Source organism: Metopolophium dirhodum, chromosome 1, assembly GCF_019925205.1.
Source record: "Metopolophium dirhodum isolate CAU chromosome 1, ASM1992520v1, whole genome shotgun sequence".
NCBI classification, from domain to species: Eukaryota; Metazoa; Arthropoda; class Insecta; order Hemiptera; family Aphididae; genus Metopolophium; species Metopolophium dirhodum.
In genome coordinates, this window is record NC_083560.1 from 16,383,838 (window position 1) to 16,400,457 (window position 16,620).

The 16,620-nt window shown below is 29.1% G+C and overlaps 1 protein-coding gene across 1 annotated transcript; it reads left to right on the plus strand.

Moving 5' to 3' along the window:
• Positions 1 to 512: 512 nt before the first annotated feature.
• LOC132933454 (actin-like) lies at positions 513 to 16,469 on the plus strand. Its single transcript, XM_060999733.1, has 5 exons — positions 513 to 537; positions 3,582 to 3,697; positions 5,072 to 5,311; positions 6,260 to 6,651; positions 16,079 to 16,469. Exons 1-5 carry the CDS (start codon positions 513 to 515, stop codon positions 16,467 to 16,469), a joined length of 1,164 nt encoding a protein of 387 aa, XP_060855716.1.
• Positions 16,470 to 16,620: the final 151 nt, after the last annotated feature.

Consider the following 16,620-nt stretch of genomic DNA (forward strand, 5'->3'; position numbering starts at 1 on the left):
TAATAAATTGTGTAGAGTTTTAAAGCAAAATGTAATATTTTTGTGTATAATATATTAGTTTTAGGATTTTTGATAAAATTGTACCTATTTCTAGCTGCCACTCACCACTGTATTTGAAATTTTAGTATTTATTGTATTAATTTTTTTTTTTCAGTATTTTTTATCTATAAAAATGTCTATCCCTCCTAAGACAAATTCCTAATCACGCCAACTGGGTCCAGACTCCAGGTGACCAGTGACCAAGTTACTCGCCTAAATCAGGGCCTGAGCCTATGGTAGAATCTAACCAAAAATAAGTAGGTAGGTAGGTACTAAACGATAGTGGCTTCTAAATAATTTAGTTTTTGGAAGTAATATTATGTTGGCATAGAAACATTTTACACATAAAGATAAACAATGTATGATGGATTATATTTAATTTGAATTTTTACAGTGTTCAATATTAAAATCAATAATTTCTGTTTGTATTTTATAATATATGTTTTAAGTACGGTATAGGTACTGGAATCATAATGGACATCTCTGGCGATCTTTCAAGTATTTGAACAACACTTCGTAGCCATAACTAATTTTAATATAATGTATAATATGTAATAAGCTCGCCAGAAAATGTGTCGAGAAAAGAGTTAGATACCCATTTGTATTGCTTTGGACTTCACTTAGGCAAGGCTACACTAGTTATACCTAGTGTTTATATTTTAGATTCTGAGTGGAACGATGAATGTATTGATTTTACAATGATGTGTGATTTTTTTTTATTTTTTTTTTTATTTTTAATTTTTTTTTTGTATCTGTCATCATCTTTCATGATAGTAAAAATGCTTAGATTTTCTTCAACAGTATCTTTTCTGATAGAAAAGTGAATCTAGTTGGTACTTTAAGGGGGTCAAAAGTAAAAATTTCCCAGTAGTTTTAAAAAGCGCCGTGAAAAACAAAAGAAAAATTAAGGAAAAACGGGAATTTTTACGCAAAATCTGTTTTCTAGAAAATCGATTTTGGTTTTTGGTGCAACTCTTAAACAAATGAACGTAGATACATGACATTTTGACTGAATTTTGTTTATGTTAGCATTTTCTATACTCGATAACATTTTCCAAATATTTTGACTTATTTTGAGCTGTTAACAGACATTTTCAGTTTCCAATTTTATTATAGTCTTTTTTTTTCTATGAATGGCAATAAAACTTTATTTATTGGGTAAAAAAAGCTTGACAATTTAATAGAAAGCTCCTAGTCGATTGTTTCAAAGGCAGATGAAATTAAAAATCCATAGTCACAGTTTTTTTTTTTTAGCATTAAAGTTCAAATATTCACAAAATACGTAAAATGACAAACATTTCCAAATTATTTTGAGTTTTTAAGAGAAAAAATTTTCTAATTAAATCTAAGATTTTAAAGTGTAGTACAGGATTCCTCATAAGTTTGTCTAACTTTATCAAAACAAAAAATGTTTACAAGATAGTTAAATTAAATTAACATGAGCGTTTGAAATTCATATTATTACTAGATTTCTCATGTAACGATTTTCTTATTTTATTGTAATTAAAAACGAATGACTGTAGATACTTGAAAATTTAACTGGATGTTTATATTAGCATTTTCTATACACCATACAATTTTGAAAATAATTTAACTCTTATTGAGCTGTTTACGGACATTGTCAGTTTTCAATTTTTTTAAATTTTTTTTTTCTATAAATATCAATTAAATGTTATTTATTGGGTAAAAAAGCATGACAATTTAATGCAAGGCTTCTGATATATTGTTACAATAGTAGTCGAAAAATATTAAAGATAAATAGGCACAATTTTTTTTTTCAAACATTCAAAGTTCGAATTTCGACAAAATTTATCAAATTTTAAATTTAATAATTATTTTATAGTAAAAAAATTATAAAATGTTCAACTTTTATAGCTAAGGATTGAAAATTTAAAACAAGGTTTCACGTAAATAGGTAAATATATAAATTACTTTGTTCACAATAATATCATCTTAGTAATATAGTAATAATACTTAGTAATATCATAGGATGACTGACCGTTTTCGCTCAGATTCGTTTTTCTTAAACAATGATATTATATCATTCAATTCAAATTAAACACCATCCATTACATTGACCAACTTGTAACCTACTGTACATCAGAGCGACATCCACTGACCCACCTTTTTTTTTTTAATCTGAAAGAAATTCTGAAATTAAAAAAAAATGTTATGATTTATTCTGAAAAGCATGTAGTCATAGTGTTTAGTTTCAATGTTGTATTTATAGAATAAAATAAAATTAATCATTTTATAAGAACGTTTAATTTAATGTATCGCTAACTATTTGAAATAGATTTTATTAATTCTATATTGTGTTGGCATGTTTCAATTACTTTCAAGTCATAATAATACCATAACTCCACGAAAATTTAACTGCACAATTAAAAAATGGTTTATTATTTTTATAGTATTAACAAAACGTATATTACAATTTAATGATAGTTTTATGTTGAATATACTTTTCAAAGCGAGACAAATATCCTATTTTTTTTTAACTCGTTAAATTAAATTAGCATAGAAATATTCAAAAATGTAAGTTAAATTCAAAGTTAAAAGTTAGGCACTTTTCTTTTTTATAAATTAAAGTAACTTAACTTAGTTAAAAATTAAAAAACACTATACCTAATGCTCAACAAAATAGCATAATATAATTTATATAGATCTTACAATTTAAAAATATTTATTACAATATTAATTGCTGCAGGTACTTTCATACTCTAGTACGTACGTAACTTTTATATCAACGATGAAATTATAAAATTATAATTATTGTGCGTGCCTAAGTTTGGTATCTACTTAGTTTTTGTATCATTGTTGAAAATACCGAAAGTTAAAACTATCGTTTTGGTATCGATTACCTAATTGCGTGCCTGTAAAACAATTTTTTTTTAAGGTATTACTATGTTGAAAAGGCTGTTTGATATTTTTACGGAAGTTATATCAAGGCCCTACTTATCACCCTATTTACAGTAAACATACTACTTTACTATATTTATGCGTTTCACATATTTTGTATAAATTTGTATTTGTAATTTATTTACCTACCTAGGCACGTTAACTTGATCACTATTTTGGAAACCAGAAATAGTGCAAAACACTTCCACAATACAACTTGATAGGTGCCTGTTACGAGCCTATTTCATGAATAATTTTTGAAACTTCCAATTATTAATATATTTTTTTATTATTGACAAATATAATGTATTCAAAACTATGATGACCGATGGGGCTTATACCTATTAGCGGAAAAAATTAACTTGAAATAAAACCAATAATTTGCTCATAATAGTAAGTTATCGTGGTCTGTGGGGACATATTGAACGCGTTAATTAATATATTACTAATAGTTAAAAGTACCTAACTATTTGATAAGGAACTCCCTGTAGTTAACTTCAATAGATTTAACTCGTCAATGACCATCTCTGTACATGGCTATAGGTTCTGCAATAGGTACCTACCTATATTATATTGTTGTATTAGTTAGTTCAAAATAAATATGTAATTAGTGATTGATATTTACGAATAAATTTCGTTTCTAGCGGATAGCGCTGCAATAGTATGTGATAATGGATCTTATACGATGAAAGTTGGTTTTGCCGGTGAACATTTACCTCAGTTATTAATTCCTACTGTTTACGGCGAACAACGGGAAGAAGTAAGCGAACAAATATTGTTGTACAGCACAAAATTAAATTTATATTCGATTGAGATATTTTTAAAACCAAATCACAAAGTCTCGTACATAATTTGTTAAATTTTAGTAAAAATCGTCCGAAAAATATGACGCGTAGACTATCGAATACCGGACACCGGAGGACTTTTAAATTGATTATATTAAACGTGATTATGTAATATTATGCAAGGCTGGGCAAGTTAACGATTTGTTAACTCGTTAGATTAAGTTATTTTAAAATAATAAATTTAAGTTAAGTTAAAAGTTAACTTTGAAAAAAAGTAACATAACTTAGTGTTAAGTTAAAATTTGCTAATTTGCAAAAATAAAAAGCGGGTAAGTGGATGTCGCTCTGTTGTACCGTAGGATACAAGTGGGTCATTATATAATGGATTGTATTAAACTTGAATTCAATGATATAATATCATTGTATAAGAAAAACGATTCTGAGCGGAGACGGTTTGTCAGTCTGGATATTTTATAATGTTATTATTTAATATTTATTGTATTCTGTAAGTTGAATTAAAAGTATAATATTATTGTTTTTTATTCGTTTCTATGGTGATATACAAAGAAATTAAAATCCCATTTTTAGCGGTAATTTTTTGGTGGTTTTTCCCGTGGCAAATAACTCTTGAGAAAATCGAAAAATGACCTTTTTTAAGTACCATCTTGATCCAATTTTCTAAAAGTTAAGGTACTATTATGTCGAAATCGAAGCACTCCTTCTGGTAGAAATTTTGTATACAGGATAAAGAAAAAAAAATAAAGAAAAATAAAGTAAACACTTGTAAAACCACTAGCTTCCTCGCTCCGACGTACATTTCTCCAGCCCCACCCATTCCTAATTTTCCAAACTTTTCTACGCCAATATTGAGCACGTCATTTGGGTGGGGCTGGAGAAACGTTTCTCCTCCCCCGCCCATAGAAAATTGACTTTTCCAGGTGAACCGGTGCCGTACAAATTTCGGAATCATCGTACAAATTCATGCAAATGACGTACTAAATATTGGCGTAGAAAAGTTTGGAAAATTAACAATGGCACGCGGCTGGAAAGATGTACGTCTCGCTCCGCTCAGAATCTAAAATTAATTTACGAACAATATATTTATTTTAATCATAAAAATAATTCTAAATAATAAATTAAGTAACTATTTGTTTATTTGTATATTATTATCTTATATCAGTTACTACGTTCAGTGCCGTATTAAGGTGTAATGTCGCCGGAGGCACACATATATGAACAATTAGTATACGAATGCCGTCCATGAAATATTTTCAAATTTGGACGCTGGAGACAAATGCTCCCTTTGCCCCTCGTTAAACACGCCTCTAACTACGTTTATATAATATTAGCTTGTCAGGCTGGGATCTACGCAGAGGCCTGTTTATGGTGGTCAGTTTTGCCACGACAACAAGGGTATTTTGGAAACCAGTGTTCCGATACAAAACTGTCTCATTACTGATTGGGATGCTATGGAAGAAGTTTGGTTTCATATGTTCTACGAACAGCTGTTGATACCACCGGAAAATTATGCAATTTTACTCACGGAGCCGGTTCACAATCCAATTCCGTTGCGTGAAAAACTTTATGAGGTCAATATTATATTAAAATATCTAAGTATACTTACCTGAGACCATTTGTCTTTAAAACATTAAACAGAGATAAGACACAACAACATTAAGTATTTTGGTACACTAAGATGATATAATGATAAGTATACATATTTAATTAGGTACCAGGGTACCTAATAGATTGAAACTATAAAATTGCTGTTAGTAATCTATAAAATGGTTTCTCTAATATTTCGAAAAGAATTCAGAGAACATATTAATACGATACATTTTTTTTTTGTACTTGAAATCAATATATTTTAATATATTATATAGGTACCTACTTAATAGGAAGTTAACACTAATAGATATTATGTTTAGACATTTAAGAAATTGTACACAGCTCATTTTGATAAATCATAGCAGACTAATAATTGGTAATAATAAGGTTCCGGATGTTTATGAGAAAACTATAAAAATGACCAGAAAAATGTTATTTGTTATTGACTTAAATACTTTAGAAATGTTGAAACGTATAAAATTATCGACTGATTTTAAAATTAAAATTACGATTTATAAAGTTGTGGGTTCTTTTTAGATCTGTGAAAAATATAAAAATATAATAATGACAAATAATTAACTCGTAGTTTTTCACTCAATCGAAATATTCAAATGTCATCATTCATAGGCGCAAATTGACTAAATTTTTTGGGGGGGACTCAAGCCCCCCTCCCCATAGGCCATATTGCTTAGTACTACAGAATATAAAAATTAGTACTAATTACTAGATTTTGAACTGGGGGGGACTTGACCGTCATTTGGGGGGACTAAGTCCCCCAAGCCCCCCCTATTTGCGCCAATAGTTATCATCATCATCACCCGGGCCCTAGTAATAATTTGTTATTATACCATTATATTTTAATTTTAAACCTCTAAACTTTCAAGTGTTATATAGGTGTGTCTTCCCGATTAATTGCTTTACCTATATAGATCATGTTCGAAGTGTTCAACGTGCCCAAGATGTCGTTGGTGAACAAGGCAACTCTTGCTCTGTACAGCGTTGGCAAGACCACTGGCATGGTGATCGATTCCGGGTACCAGAGCACACAAATCGTTCCCATTTACGAAGGATTTCCAATTTCGCACGCCTTGCGAAGTATGCCGATCGGCGGATGGCACTTGACTCAGTTTCTCAAGCAAATGATTAACGGTCGAGGTTATAGCTTGACCACGATGAAAGACTGGGAAAGAATTAAACACATAAAAGAAACATTTTGCTACAGTGCTGTAGACTTTGAAAAGGAACTGGCGAATTTTGGCAAGGACAAGGAACAGAGATACACGTTGCCAGACGGAATGATTGTCAACATCAATAATGAAGCGTTAGTATATTTTATTCCGAATTTCCAACAAAATATCAACGGTAAACTAATATCACGTGACCGCACAATATCGCCACTAAAATACCATGTGGGAATAATATCGTGGCAATTTAATTATTAATTATAATAATAATATAATCTATATACTAGTATTATACAGCTTAAAAGTTTGTTTGGTCGAACACGCTAATCTCAGGAACTACTTGATCGAATTGAAATATTATTTTTGCGTTTGATGGCCCATTCATGTAACACGTGCACACATATTTAATTTCTCTTGATAAATTTATGCCACTCCGATGTCATTTTTACCACCATATCAACACTATATTGGTTGAATAATCCTTTGAAATAAACTGAGCTGTTAAAGTCATCAACTCTCATCATGCGTCTAAGGACATACAATTGCATACATCGCTACAGTTTTAGATTTGGCAACACCATTATGTTGTAGAATATTTATACAGTACCCGTCATTGACATACGGAAACCGTAAAAGATATTTAAGTGGGTCATAAGATTTGTGAAGCTCAGAAACTCGCTGAAGTTGACCATCTCTTACATTCTACACAATATCTCGGGGGCCTTTATCCTCGTATATCAAAATAACAGCTACTTCGGCTACTACTGGCACATTTTACCGACATCAATGACCATTGTGAGGTCCTTCACCAGCATGGATAATAAGTTTTAAATCACTCATTGGTCTATTTTCGAGATTGTATTTAAAACTTTGAATATACCTATATTATGATCGTGAAGATATTTTTCCAGAGCGTCGGTAAGATTGATTTGCAAGATCAGGTTTAAATTCAACACAAAAATAATTTTTCAATTCAAACCACTAGTGATAAGAACCACTATTCTGAGACTAGCGCGTTTCTCCAAACAAACTCTTCAACTTCATAATAATAGTATATATTAATAATAAACTATAATGATTCTAATATGTATAATTGTCAACGTAAGTATGGGTCGATATTAAATGACGAATTGACTGTTCTTCCAAATAATCTGAAACATGGTATTTCAATGTTCTACGTTATATAAGTACTCAAATTATAATTTAAAAGTTAAAAAGTTGATTTACTCACAACATAAGTTGTAAAGGTAATACATTAAACTTAAGGTGACTTGACCAAAAAAAAAGTTCAGGATCCACTTGTATTCATAGTAGCCAATAGGTGTATATTTTAGATTCTGAGCTGAGCGAGAAAGCTAATGGTTTTACAATGGTGCTTATTTATTTTTTTTTTATCCTGTATACAATATTTCTACCAGACGGAGTGATTTGATTTCAACATATAGTATCTTAGCTTTTTTTATATTATGTTTAATATATTTCACGATATACCTACATAATAATAATAATAATAATAATAAATTAAATTAATAATTAAATTAAAATATATAATTTAAAGAAGGTGGATAAGTGGATGTCACTCTGCTGTACAGTAGGTTACAAGTGGGTCACTGTAATGGATGGTGTTAAATTTTAATTCAATGATATAATATCATTGTATGAGAAAAACGATTCTGAGCGAAAACCGTCAGTCAGCCTATGATATTACTAAGTATATTTGATGATATTATTGTGATTAAAGTAATTTATATATAACCTATTTACGTGGAGCCTTGTTTTAAATTTTCAATCCTTAGCCATAAAAGTTAAAAATTTTATACATTTTTAAATACAAAATAATTAATAAATTATAAATTTGATAAATGTTGTCAACATTTGAACTTTAAATGCTTATAAAAAAAAATTGTGCCTATGTATTTTTAATATTTTTCAACTGCTATTAGAACGATATATCAGGAGCCCTATATTAAATTTTCACGCTTTTTTACTCAACAAATAAAATTTTTTTGATATTTATAGAAAAATAAACTAAAAAAATTGAAAACTGACAATGTCCGTAAACAGCTCAAAAAGAGTCAAAATATTTTCAAACTTTTATGGTGTATAGAAAATGCTAATATAAACATTCAGTGAAATTTTAAGGTATCTACAGTCATTCGTTTTTTTATTACAATAAAATAAGAAAATTGTTACATGAGAAATCGAGTGAATATCAAATGTTGTGAAAATATAAATTTCAGACGCTCATTAAAATTTAATTTAAGTTTCTTGTAGACATTTTTTTTTTTGATAAAGGTAGACAAACTCATGAGTAATCTTATATTACATTTTCAAATCTTATATTTAAAAAGAAAAATTTTTATGAATTCTCAACGCAAAATAATTTGCTAATTTTCATGATTTTTCCGTATTTTGTCAAAATTCGAACTTTAAATGCTTATAAATAAAAACTGTGACTAAGAATTTTTAATTTTTTTAATTTGCCTTTGAAACAATAACCTAGGAGCCTTCTATTAAATTTTCAAGCTTTTTTACTCAACAGATAAAATTTTATTGATATTTATAGAAAAAAAAACTAAAAAAATTTAAAACTGACAATGTCCGTAAACAGCTCAAAAAGAGTCAAAATATTTGGAAAATTTTATGGTGTATAGGAAATGCAATTATAAACATTCAGTCAAAATTTCATGTCCCTACGGTCATTTGTTTTAGAGTTACACCAAAAACCAAAATCGATTTTCTCGAAAACAGATTTTGCGTAAAAATTCCCGTTTTTCCTTAATTTTTCTTTTGTTTTTCAGGTCGCTTGTGAAAACTACTGGGAAATTTTTACTTTTGACCCCCCAAAGTACCAACTAGATTCACTTTCCTATCAGAAAAGTTACTGTTGAAGAAAATCCAAGCACTTTTACTGTCCTAAAAGGTGATGACAGACACAAAAATAAAAAAAAATAAAAAATAAAAAAAAAACACACGTCATTGTAAAATCAATACATTCATCGCTTCGCTCAGAATCTAAAATGTATGATTATAATATGATCAACTCATATACAATTTACTCAAATAAAAATTGACTAAAAAAAAGATAATCTAAAAACACGTGTTACAAATAATAGTTTATAGTATAAGATTATAAGCATTCGATAATGTTATACTATGCAAAATACAGGTGCAATAATATACTAACTTTATTTTTCCCATGCGATATCTTAATGGTGATATTATTTCTTATACCTATTGGTTTTGCGATATTTTAGTGGAGATATTTCTTACCGGTGACATCTTGTCAGCGTACCTTTTATTGGATATTATACTTTTAAATACATAAAACTATAAAATGTGGATACCCAGTGGCATAACTTGATAAATGAGGGGTCCTTACCTGCTAATAAAAGTGAAAGTGCAATGAAAGTGAAAAACTGTCACACCTTATTATAACTCTAAAAATTAATATTGTTTACTCGCACGCGTCATAGTTAATAATTATTAGTAAAGCTATATAATATAACTAATTTTACACAGGTTTCTCACATAGGTACTCGTAATTCGAATTCACTAAACTGAAAGGAGTAAAGACATTGTCATTTATTGTTGTTATATTAAAATAATATAATAATATGTTATTATTATTATAAGACATATTATGTGTATATCACAGATTATGGAAGATACATTGTATATGAGATCTCCGGGCCCCGTGAATTATTGCACACTGTGCAACACTCCCGATAATTGTGCCACTGTGGATACCAATCTGCTGTACAGTAGGTTACAGGTGGGACACTCAGTTACCGTCACTGTAATGGATGGTGTTAAATTTGAATTCAATCGTATAATATCGTTTTATGCGTTAAACGTTCCTGAGGCCTGAGCGGAGACGGTCTTGTTCTTTCAGTCGGCCTATATTATAATAGTACATACCTAATATTTTTAAATTGCAACGAAATAATTAAAATCATTTTTCTTTGAGATAAAATGTCAAAAACAATTAAACTTCAATAAAAAAAAAACACCCATAAAAAATTAGTTTGGGTTTCCAGTAAACTTTTGTTTTTTGTTAATAGTAGGAAAACTTATGAGGAATCCTGTATTCATTTTTCAAATCTTGGATATTAATGGAACATTTTCTATGAATTTCGAACTAGTAAATACAAGTGACTATAGTGTAAGAGAGTTGGCACCGATATATAGTAGTAGATAGACTAGTTGTTTCTAGCCACTAGGTTTCTCTAAAAAGTATATTTTATTTTTTGTCCCTTGTATATTCGTAAAATAGAGATTTTACCAATTTGAACATTCTTCAATTTTAAAATCAAATTTAAGGGGAATCGACATTTGATAAAGAGTGGGATGATCGATCTAAATTAAACTCCATAGATACCGAATTTAAACATATATTTTTAAAATCAGAAAACAATTTATTCAATCGATATATAAATCATAAAATTATAAAAATCAATATATGTTCAAAATATATTGACATTTTTGACCTATTTAAAGACATAGAAAATTTTCGATTTTTAAATAGTTTTTTTAAAATTATTGTCAATAAGAAATTGTTCTTAAGACAAAAAAGTTTAAAATGTAATATAAGGTTCATTATAAGTTATTATAATAATAATTATAAATATTTTAAATATTAAAGATAGGTACATAGGCATATTAGACATATTTGTCTATAAGCATTTAAAGTTCAAATTAGACACATATGACAACAATTTGCAAATTATTTCATAGTTTATACAAATTATAAAAAGCTCAATTTGTATAGCTAAAGATTGAAAATTTAAAGTATTTTATATTGTACCCAAAAATGTCTACAAATTATATGAACACAGTTTTTAGATTCTGAGCGAAGCGATGAATGTATTGATTTTACAATGATGTGTGTTTTTTTTTATTTTTTATTTATTTTTAGATTCTGAGCGAAGCGATGAATATATTGATTCTACAATGATGTGTGTTTTTATTTTTATTTTTGTGTCTGTCATCACCTTTTAGGACATTAAAAGTGCTTGGATTTTCTTCAATAGTAACTTTTCTGATAGGAAAGTGAATCTAGTTGGTGCTTTAAGGGGTCAAAAGTAAAAATTTCCCAGTAGTTTTCACAAGCGACCTGAAAAACAAAAGAAAAATTAAGGAAAAACGGGAATTTTTACGCAAAATCTGTTTTCGAGAAAATCGATTTTGGTTTTTGGTGTAACTCTAAAACAAATGACCGTAGGGACATGAAATTTTGACTGAATGTTTATATTAGCATTTTCTATACACCATAAAATTTTGAAAATATTTTGACTCTTTTTGAGCTGTTTACGGCTATTGTCAGTTTTCAATTTTTTTAGTTTTTTTTTCTATAAATATCAATAAAATTTTATCTGTTGAGTAAAAAAGCTTGAAAATTTAATAGAAGGCTCCTAGGTTATTGTTTCAAAGGCAGATGAAAAAAATTAAAAATCCTTAGTCACAGTTTTTAATTATAAGTTAGAAGTATTTTAGTTCGAAGTTTAGTTTCGTACTTGTAATAGGTACCTAATATAGGCCAACTTCGCTCAGAATCGTTTTTCGTATATAATGAAGTATTTAGTGAAGTTATTGCATTAAAAAACACACTAAATTGATTGCATTATTTCATTAAAATATATTAAAAATTGCACTTATAAATTTAAAAATTGCATTGAAAAAATTTAATTATAATCAATAAAATCAAATATATTTATACATAATAATAATAAAAATTAAATATGAATATTGCTTACGTTATTGCATTGTACTACAAATGATTTTTTTAAGTTTTCAAAATCGAATGATCGTCGGTTATCGCACAACAGATTTTTGCATCGGGAGGAACTTCTTTCTACGTCAGTAGTTGTTATTGGCGCGTACTTGAAGTAGATTAAATCGTTGCTGGTCAAGTCTTCTGACAAGCCCTCAATTGACTGTATTTATCCACTTATAATTTTTGATATACGAACAATTGTTTGATATCCATAATTTTTTTGTAAAATAGTTTTGAATTTCTAGTTTATTAATATTTCATTTTGTCCCGTAATTTTTTCTATTTTAGTTTCAACGTTTTTAACTATGGATAAAGCTTTGACTTAAGAAACATGTTGGGTTTCGTGTTTAGTAATTTCTGCTGGTATGAAACCATATTTGGAATGCATGAATACCAAGTTGGTTTCCATAGAAATATCCGACAAAAGATGTTGAGCTTGTTCATTAGAAAAAGCATCATTTAAATTTAATAATTGTACTACTTTTTTTACTTCTACAAAATTTTAGAATTTTGTTCACTGCTACGTTTAGTTACTTTAATTTTATATATTAAGTTATATAATCTTAAATGTAAACGAAAATTATGAAAAATAGTTAAAATTGCAGTAAAATTAAAAAAAATCGCCAAAATTGCATTTATTGCAATATAATTTTTTTTTGATTAAATTAAGAGTTTAACGAAACATATTTTAAGTTCACTCAGCAATAAATAGGTATAAGCATTTACAAAAAACATACAAATGCAACAACTTCACTGCCCTAACAATGATTTTATGTCTTTGAAATCAAATTTAACACAATACTCATTACAGTGACCCACACGATACCTACATAATATACAGCAGAACGGTACCCATTTGCCCAGATTTTTGTTTTAATTTTACGTGATCAAAAATTAAAATAGAAAAAATATTAGCTATAAGGAATGAGTATTTGTAAACTATGTAGTATTTGATTTTAAATACAAATACTTTGAGAAAGTATTTGAATACTTTTATTCGAGTATCTTTACAATTTTGAAAAATAGTATATTGTGCGGTCCCGGGTCAGGGGCGGGAAGTTTATAGCTAGAATTTCTCAGTAGCTTTCTCAAGTAGCCACTTCTAGGTAGGTAGGTACCTATGTAACCAAAGCTAATATTTCCTATCCGCTTTATAGAAATATAAGCCCTGACTAATAAATATTAATAATTTCATTTCACTCCGACTAGCGGTGGCCAGATAAGTTCATTATGGGACAAAAATAAATAATTTGATATTTAAAAATGATATTCTGTTGTAACACTTTCTGATCAAGGCTGGGCATTGACGAGTTAATAAGTTAGAAGTTGTGTTCAAAGTTAAGTTAGTTTTAACTTATTAACTTAACTCATCATTTGCCTCTACATTAACTTAAAATCAACTCATATTTTTCTTTATTTTCGCAATTGAGTTAATTTTGAATATTCTTATTATCCAGAAAAATAGTTTGCTTATCACGGGTTTTCGATTTATAATAATTATTATTGTAAGTTCGCAGAATATAGAAAATATTATCAGAAAAAAAAAGATAATATATTTACAAAGAACTTTGTATTTGTGTTTAAAGATAAAAAAACTAAACCTAACCTACTTATAAATATTAATATAAGTGTAACATTAGTCGCCCGTATGAAAACATCAATAGCCCACGATGCCACGAATTATATTCATAAATCATAATACCTATTCATCATTCATTAGTTATTAATTTTTTTTGATTAGTACAATAATGAATATCGTAGATTGTTTAATATACTTACCAATGCATATAATATTACTATTCAAGTGATTATCACATATTTTATTAAAATATAATATCTCATAAATGCATTTTTTTTTATTATCTTAACTTATTCATGGAAATTAAATGAAGTTAATGGTATTTGTCAACTTAAGAGGACGCGATACCCACATGTGTTGTCTCCGTCTTACAAATTAGAGTCAATTGACCTCTAATAAAATCTAAAGGCAAGATTATTATCTAGACAGCCTCATGGGCTATTCATTATATTTTAATTTTTAAGCGAGCTATTAGTATTTTAAAATTGTAAATTGTTTATAAATCTTAAAGTACTCACAACTAGCTTAAAAATTAAAATATTATAAAAAGCCCACGAAGTTGTCTAGATGATAATCTTAGCTTTAAATTATATAAGAGGTTAATTTACTCTAATTTTTAAATTAACGGAACTACGCGTGTTTTGCCGGGCATACAATGTGCTATGTTATGCACTTGCGAGACGGAGACAACACATGCGGGTATCACGTTCTCTTAATTTTAAACTCAATTGCTATATAAAAAATGTCTATTAACTAAATTTTTAATTTAATTGAAAAAATAATAATGAACTTAACTTAACCGAGTTAAAATATATCATTAACTTGACAGCCTTGACTTTGATATAGTACCTGCTATAGAAACGGAGGGAGTGAAACGTTTTAATAAAATTATATTATTGTAAAATGAAAGATCGATGATAAATTATGATAAATTATACTGTATAATAATTAATAGTCTATAAAGTAGATTGGTACAATTGACTTTTATCTTTTGTACCAACTCGTACTACCTACTATAATAACCTGAGAGATGGTAAACTGCTGCAAAATTAACCTTTTTCTTAAAGTTGATAAGTAAACTGCGGCAAAAAAAATTTTTACATTGTACAATCTGCGACAAAACTGATAAGATACATTATACAAACTGCGGCAACTTATTTTATATACCTTTTATAATATATACTACCTATATAATACATATCGATACGATAACCTATATATTATACGTTTATCGTTTAATTAGGTATAATACGTATTTTATCGGTGGCCTAACTTCATGATCGATAACGTTTGTAGTTTGTACGCTATCTTGTAACATGAACATTGCCTATAATAGTATTATACTCCATATAGAAGTCTCTAGAAACTCATAAAGTATTAGGCGTAAAAATAAAAAAAACCAATTTTAAAATTGAAAAATATTATTATTACTAAACTGATCCAAAACTTATTTATCTTGTATTAGAGTTTTTTCCTTGTTGATGACCAATTTGGCCTTATACTTATTTTTGATTCATATTTAAATTTGAATTTAAAATTGTAAAGAATACATTTGGATTTACCTTACCAATTTCTACGCAAGACGCAACATCACATAATTAATTAAATGATAAACGTACATATAGGTACACATGGATAGGTATATATGATTTAGGTACTATAATATAGTATAGGTATATAGAAGGTATATAAAATAAGTTGCCGCAGTTTGTATAATGTATCTTATCGGTTTTGTCGCAGATTGTATAATGTAAAATTTTTTTTTGCCACAATTTACATATCAACTTTTAGAAAAAGGTTAATTTTGCCGCAGTTTACATACAGCCAATAACCTATACAACACGTTTATTTCTCAATATACATTTAGAGACATTAAACGTCGAAATTTAGTCATCATTGGGTGCATACAATTTTTTTAACTTTACTTTATCTTTTTAACTCGTTAATACCCGGTCTTGAATTATGGATTATATTTTTAAAAAAAAAAAACACAAAGGAATAAGTTTCGATTCTGAATTATAAGTAAGTATACCTGGGTGCCTACTAGGTATTGTAGGTGCACTCAAGACTTTTTTAAGCCCATAACGAGTGATAAACTGAAAAAAAATAATTTCGTCCCGTCATGAACTGAAATCTGGACGACTGCGTGCCGTGCCGGCCTGGTCGAATTAATCTTCTTCGCCTCTCCAAATCCAATTATATTGTACAGCATCCGATGCCCCGAAGCGATGTTCGATCCCACTTTGCTCACGCACATCGGCGTGCCCGTCGTGGACGGCATCCACGGCCAGTTACAAGCGTCGATCGGCGATTGCAACGTCAACGAGCGCAACGACATGTACGACAACATCCTGGTGGCCGGCGGCAACACGCTGTTCCAGGGGTTTCCCGAACGGCTGAAGACGATGATCCACGGGAACTCGCCCAACACGGAGGTCGGGATCACCGCGCCGGCCGAGCGCGAGTATTCCACGTGGATCGGTGGCTCCGTGATGGCCTCGTCGTCGTACTTCCACCGGGTGTGCATCGAGAGCGCCGATTACGACGAGCAGGGCGCCAAGTTAGTGCAATCGAAGAACATCCGAAACATACAAGAGTGACTGACGGCTGGCCTTCCGGTTTCGATGTCGAGATTGTTATTGCAAATAACAATTAAAAAGCAAATAACTGGTCGGTTAAAAATATAATATAATGGTTCTCCGCCGCGGCTGCAGGTTATATGAATACAAATATAATATTCTACGACTTGGC

Bases quoted from the DNA above. Each gene is read 5' to 3' on its own strand.
- LOC132933454 (XM_060999733.1), top strand. From the start codon at position 513: ATGGACATCTCTGGCGATCTTTCAA. The intron at 538-3,581 runs GTATTTGAACAA...TTTCGTTTCTAG, and splicing joins CATCTCTGGCGATCTTTCAA to CGGATAGCGCTGCAATAGTA. The intron at 6,652-16,078 runs GTTAGTATATTT...TATATTGTACAG, and splicing joins GTCAACATCAATAATGAAGC to CATCCGATGCCCCGAAGCGA.